The sequence below is a fragment of the Haemorhous mexicanus genome, chromosome Z, assembly GCF_027477595.1.
Source record: "Haemorhous mexicanus isolate bHaeMex1 chromosome Z, bHaeMex1.pri, whole genome shotgun sequence".
NCBI lineage: Eukaryota > Metazoa > Chordata > Aves > Passeriformes > Fringillidae > Haemorhous > Haemorhous mexicanus.
In genome coordinates this window covers 55,304,805-55,311,440 of record NC_082381.1, presented here as the reverse complement: position 1 = coordinate 55,311,440, position 6,636 = coordinate 55,304,805, and the positions used below count along the sequence as shown (strand labels likewise).

The following is a 6,636-nucleotide window of genomic DNA, read 5'->3' as shown; positions in this document are numbered from 1 at the left end:
TGTTAAACTTTGGAACATCTCTTATTTTGCTGCTTATTTCTGTAGTTCCTCCTAGCTCCTGCTGTGGGTGAAAACCTGACAAAATTTTCATTGTGATGCTTAATTTCTGCAAACCACAGACCAATGAGCAAACACAAAACAGACTCTGTAGACTGAAACAGGAGTTTACTAAAAGATAGTTTGCCATCAAACTGCAAGTGGTAAAACATGGGATATGGTATATCTGAACAAATCAAACATCCTACCATGAGAGCAGTGTCTGGAGTAAGATAATGCATACAACAAAACCAAATGAATGAGGCAGTTTTCACTTTAGGCAATTCTACAGTTTTCCCAACAATTTTTCAAACTAAGTGACAGGTCTTGGAACCAATGGGTCATTCAAGAGACCCCAAAACTCTGGCATAGCTTCTAGGAAAGGAAGATTATACCAAGTAAGGACCAAGGACTCAAACTAGATTGTGAAAGTACTTTATTTCACTGTGAGAATGGGAAAGAAGAACAATGGGCCAGGCAAAACCCAAGAACTTGTAATTTCCTTCCCATAAACTAAAAGAAACTTCAATAGAAATATACCGGGCTCTCCAAATGCACTGTACTGTGTGCATTTTGTTTCTGAAATTGAAAGCATAGACTTTTCCTAAAAACACCAAACCAATGAAGAGAGAGAGAAATGATCAACCATTTCTTACAGTCCAAAGCCTGAACAGTGAGCATGGATTTATTTTTACCTTGGAAGACTCTCTCCACTTCAGAGTATGAGAGGAGGAAAGAAGGCCCCTTCCTCCTTTCTGGCTCTTTTTCTTTAGCATGGACTAAGATGGCCTTCAAATTTAGATGATACTGGAAGTTTTGTAAAGCCTCTCAGCTGATTAGAATGTGTAAAAAAAAATTTAATTTTTTTTTTTTTTAATTGTCTGCCCAACTGGACATCCACTTTCTGAGGAGGAAAGTTTCTAGTGAGAAAACTGTCTTTGCTACTGGATACAACTACTGCTCTAGTAACAGCAACTCGTGCTGAGAATTACTCTAGATATTGGAACTTACTGCTAAACTCTGTCTGGTCCAAATTCTCTTATATAACTGTTTTAAACAGCTTTATGCTAAGTAAGACTTCAAAACATTTGTTGCCAAAACACTTTAACCCATCCCAAAGATCAATGCTCATAGACGTTAAAGACTTGGAAGGGTATCTTCTTGTTTTTCCTTCAAGAGAAATATGAATGTCTGAAATTAGGTGAACATAGATTTATTTTGTTTCCATATAAAAAATTAGATGAAAATAGCTAACTTTAAGATTTAGATCAAAACTTAGTCACTCTATTTCTATCAGAGTTTTGTGAAGAAGTCAACACACACATTGACACCAACAGTCTATTTTCTCTCTCTCATTGAATTAGAAAATTTAAGAGTTTAAGGATCATCCACAGTTTGCATGAAATTCAGCACTGATTTGATACTGTAATTGATGTCATCTCCCTTTTATGCCTATTCACCTAGATTCTCCTTTCCTCCAGCCCTGTTCTCAGTGTACAATAAAGCTTATCTGGTATTTTAAGGGTAAAATGATTCATTTCACCATTTCTAAAAAAACAGTGCAATAGTTGTACTAGAAGTATCCCCTTCTGAAACTCAATGAGTCTTTACCACAAGACTTAGAAAAGTCTAAGTGGACAAATTTCCATATACATCTGGTATAACTAGAAGACAGGAAAGCTGAACACACATTTGTAGACCAAAGGTTTTTAAGGTTGCTTTTAGATTACCAAACATTTTTATATAAAACAATCAATAAAAATTGAAGTTTATCCCCTTTACATGCACCCCTTTTCCCTTCCCCATCGTCACCTGCCTTCTGTCAATAGTAAAGTTAACATTACACTCCCAGTCCTCCATCCCCTCCCCAATTGCACATTAAGACATGGACTTAAAAGAACAACATAACGCTTCAAGTATGCTTCATGCCAATCATCAATAAGAGTCATAACATTACTGAAAAAGTACACTTATTCTTCAGAAGCCTAAGGAGGACTTCCTGCGGAGTATGATCAAACATTTTAAATAAGAAAAAAGCCCCCCAACCCAATATGTATCGTGCCCTTTCAAAAAGAGTAAAGTGTAAAATTTTCTTTGGACTTAAAGAAACAGTATTAAGATTTACCATCTGAATAAGAAATAACCCCAATAGTTTTTCAGTGCTGCACAAACTGTGCACATTAAACAGTAAGTCATAAAGATACTACTGTTTAGCTCTACACATAGAGACTACATGTGGCATAATAAGCATACACATGACATACTGGCCTGTCTAGCAATAAGATACATTTATCAGTCTGGTAAACCTGAATAAACCTTTGCATCCAGAAGTATTTTTAAAATTATTATTATTTTCTCTTGTCATTTAAGAATTTGAATTTTTCATATAAAGGCAATGATTTCATCAAGAAACCATCAGCAATATGAGAGCATGAAGCATTGATGTGAAACTGAGTATACATCCTCTCATTTGATCATGCATAAACAAGGATCCTGATTTCAAGAAATAATGGATGGTATGAAAGAATACTCATTTTCATAGACAAGAAATTCTTCTGGAAACACAATAAGGTTATCAAACAGATACCAAAATCTGCAAAGTTTAGAAAGCATATATGTATGTATGTGTGTATGTACATATATATACACAGGTGTGGTACATGTGTATATATAAACACACATACAGATGATATCATACATGTATTTATTTCATGTATTTATTTAACTGTATAACAACATTTTTTTATCTTTTCAAATAAAAGATTTTAATTTAGCAGTTGTAAAAAACCAAACTAAATCAGAAAAAAATCCCCAAAACAAACTAAGCAGATCATATACTATATGAATGAACAAAAATATTATGCAAAAAGTTTTATGGTAGAAGTGAGTCACACACAGCAGAAGAGTGTTGAAACTCAAAGTAATAAATAGCTCCAAATTAAGAATTTTCTACAACATGTTCTTTAAAGACAGGACCAGTACTTTTTCTTTTATCATATGCTCCTGCAGAACACCTTCACTCTAATATATATTTAATTTTGCAACACTTAAATGGACACAAAAATGTAGACTGCAAGAGTTGCCAGATTCAGGACAGTATACATAGCATTTTTTGTTGAATGTCTTATTGGTTTATTCGCTGAGGCTAGACAGCAAGTCATATGAACCTATTTGGTGCACTTTTTAACCACGGTCAATACCAATAAGAGGATAGAACCAAGGACCCGCAGTCCAGCTTGCTGTGGTCCAACCTACTGTGGTAGACAGGAAATGTAATACAGGACCACTGCTTGGTCACCACATTTGTATCTTATTTTCCAGAACTGCAGAGGTGGAATCAAGACTGTAGTGTTTTAATTGACTAAAGAAAGATAGCAAGAAGTGGCATTTCAATGTGAATAAGGTTACTAGGCTTGTGAAAGTACTGGATCAAAAGAGCACACAAGAGACCCCACTACTTGCACTATCTGGTAGTGTCACTCAGTGACTCACTGACTTTAGGATACATGTATGCAATAATAAATAGATCAGTTATGTAGTAAGGCAGTGTGTTGAACATGCATTCATCTTGTGGAGTTGAACACCACAGAGAGGGATACATGATACCATACACATTCATTAAGAACAAGTATTTTTGTTTGTTTTTCTGTGTTTGTTTTTTCAAGGCTATCCAGGCAAACTCTTCCAGAGCATTTTCTTCTTGAGAAGAGTGGTCCTCTGAGTCTGGTCACTTTTGCTCTCCCTTATCAAGAGACTGGCTTTAAGGAAAAATAAAAGCTGAAGAGGTTTTTGGTTTTTTTCCCCCTCCATTTTGGTCGCATCATTCTGCATACATCATTTAAAGAACAGTTTTTGACACAGCCATATGCTGAATCCTCAGGAGGTTCCAGATGTTTCCAGATAACTCTGTAGTTTACGGACTGTGGTTTTGTCCAGTGAACAAAGATCAAAGTCAAAGGTTGTATTTGTGATATGAAAGTGTCCAGTTTCTTCTATAAGATTTACTATCTGAAAGAAAAGAAAAGATGCAATTGGAAATTCCAGAAGTTTTACATGCCCACTGTAAGCATAAAAAAGTACCATATGAAAGATCTAATAAGAGCCAAATTGCCCCAATACTTGCAGGTTTAACCATTATCCGTATCATTCACTTCCTTTCTGACATGCATTATTGTCCAGATTGCAGTATCTTGGGTTTTTTTTTTTTTTTTTAGATCATCATCAAAACCGTAACATCAGCATACCCATGAGTTGTTGCTGCAAACATTTAGCATTGACAATATATTTTTCAAATGCTCAAAGAAAATCTGCTTATTTTCTAATTCAGTTAAAAAAAGGGGGAAGAAGGGGGAACATTATACCCTTAAGATCAAACAGATAATTAAAAATCCCAGGTAGATCTCTGGAATATTTATTATGTGCATAGCTGCTAAGCAGGTTACATTAGTAAATAAGTTACATAAGCTTTTCTGCAAGCAAGGAAAAGAAATAAATCCTTAGAGAGTCCCTATTATAAAAAAAATAATAATACAAGATATCTTACATGAACTGTTAGTTCACACACAGTAGTAGTCACTTTTTAAATTTTTTTTTTTTTTATCCAAATAAACCATGGAAGGACTCCCAGCACGGTCATAACATCACTTAGGTTGTGGGGTCTTCATCCTTGGAGATATTTCCAAGTCATTTGACATAGTCCCAGGCAATTGGCTCTACATGTCTTTGTGATCTCCAGAGATTCCTTCCAACTTCAACCATCCTACATTTCTGTGAAATCAACAGTAGACACCTAACTTGTGCCTTTCTGCAGTTGTGACATTTTCAGTCTATAAACTGTAGTCTGTATTTTTGAAGAGTGGTCATACACAACACAGAATTGCTGTAAAAAAAACTCCAGATATTTTAAGTTCCAGCATGCATACCTACCTCCAAAATAACATTGAGCATCTTGAAAAGCCTAAGCATTATTTGTCAGAGAGGGCCAACACAGTGCCAACACACAGCTGCTATAAATCTCTTATGTGTGGTTTCATTCCAAGGGACAGACATGCCAAGGGCACACAGAAAGGCACTGCACCCTGAAGTGGCCTCTGGGTAGCTCATGGACTGACAGAACAACACTGCTCTTCTCAGTCCTTCCAATCACACCTCGTGCACTTCACTCAGGCTACACTCCTAACCCTGTCTGCAACCTCCAATTTGAAACCCATTTAGTTCTGGGGCTTCCATGTACACCTCCACTGAAACACTACTGTGAGATACTCCTAGATTGTTTTGAGCTTTATTACTCTGACTGCAATTCCTTTTCCACAGCTGGAGGAGATACAGATGTATGCACACATGGGTTACACAATGTACCTTAAGAAGACAAATCTGTTAGGAATAACCAACTTCACAAAGAACAATGAATTTAAACTAAATATTTTGTAGATTTCCACTCTTCAAGTCATTACATAAAAAGATATTTTTTCTTCTCAGACCACAGAAGTAAAGACTATGTTAATGGTAAATGAAATATGAAATGTGTATTGTTCAGGCATGGAATGACACAACCAAGAACAGATTAAGCAAAATGGACACAAGATAAAATAATAAAAGGGAAATGCTAGTTACAATAAAAATCACCATTTTTGATCATCCTTTATTTTCAAAGATGAGAAAATACAAAAATAAAATCTGTTTAATTTGGTTTACAGCTGCCCAAAATTCTGAAAGCATCTGGAAAAAACCTTGCTTTTATTAACACATTATTTAAATGTGTACCTCTTGCTTCCAACTTCTTTTCTATACTGGAATTTTTTAACTAAAATTACTAACTTCATTTGTCCACTTGTTGAGCCACAGATTTTTGCCACACTTTTCCATCCCCTACTGTTGTTGCGCAATTGACATGAAGAAAAAAATAATCCAGTGGGAAAAAACTGATTGATACAAAGAAGCAAACTTTGATATGTATTATTATTCTCATTTTTGACACTCTCTTGAGCTTCATCTAAGAGAGAAGCAAAGGTAAGTAGTCAATCCAGCCTCCTTTTGTAAAGTTTGGAATCTAATCTTGGCTTGCTATCTGAATATCCAGTGTAAGACAAATAAATGGCTGCACAAGAAGTTTACAGAAGCAGTGGCCAGGAAAATGCAGCTACGTTGAACAACTCTGTCTATTGCTTCCTTGTGTTACTGTGGAAGAAAACTACTCCTAATAACCCCCACTGCAACAGACTTGATTTTAGAAACAAAGATTGTAAGAAAGTGTTAACACATGTATTTTTAAACAGTGCTGCATATTTTAAGAAATGGATAAGGACTTCTATTGATCAAGTTCTGCTTTGGGCTTTTAAGCTCTAGGTCAAGGGAAACATAAACATTTTAAATATATCCCTCATCCAGCCCCCAAGAGATACAGTCGCTATGTCTGGGCACCTGGCAAATGACTGAAATGAACCCCAAAGGCTTTAATGGATGTACAAAAATGTATCAAGATAAACCCAGACAGCTCAATGAAAAACACCTGCCTTTGTGCCAGTCAATGAGGAATTCATGACTTACAGTATTAGCATATTCATCCTTGTGCTACTCAGAAATTCTTCAAAAAGAATAAAA

The 6,636-nt window shown here is 35.5% G+C and overlaps 1 protein-coding gene across 4 annotated transcripts in view; it reads right to left on the bottom strand.

The window, feature by feature from the left end:
* Positions 1–455: 455 nt before the first annotated feature.
* Positions 456–6,636, bottom strand: part of MLLT3 (MLLT3 super elongation complex subunit) — a 119,591-nt gene continuing 113,410 nt past the window's right edge. For all 4 annotated transcript variants that reach the window (XM_059873618.1, XM_059873619.1, XM_059873620.1 and 1 more), the window contains one exon: positions 456–4,044. In XM_059873618.1, the coding sequence (XP_059729601.1) occupies positions 3,913–4,044 (132 nt within the window). In that variant the 3' untranslated portion in view covers positions 456–3,912. The remainder of the gene's footprint in view (positions 4,045–6,636) is intronic.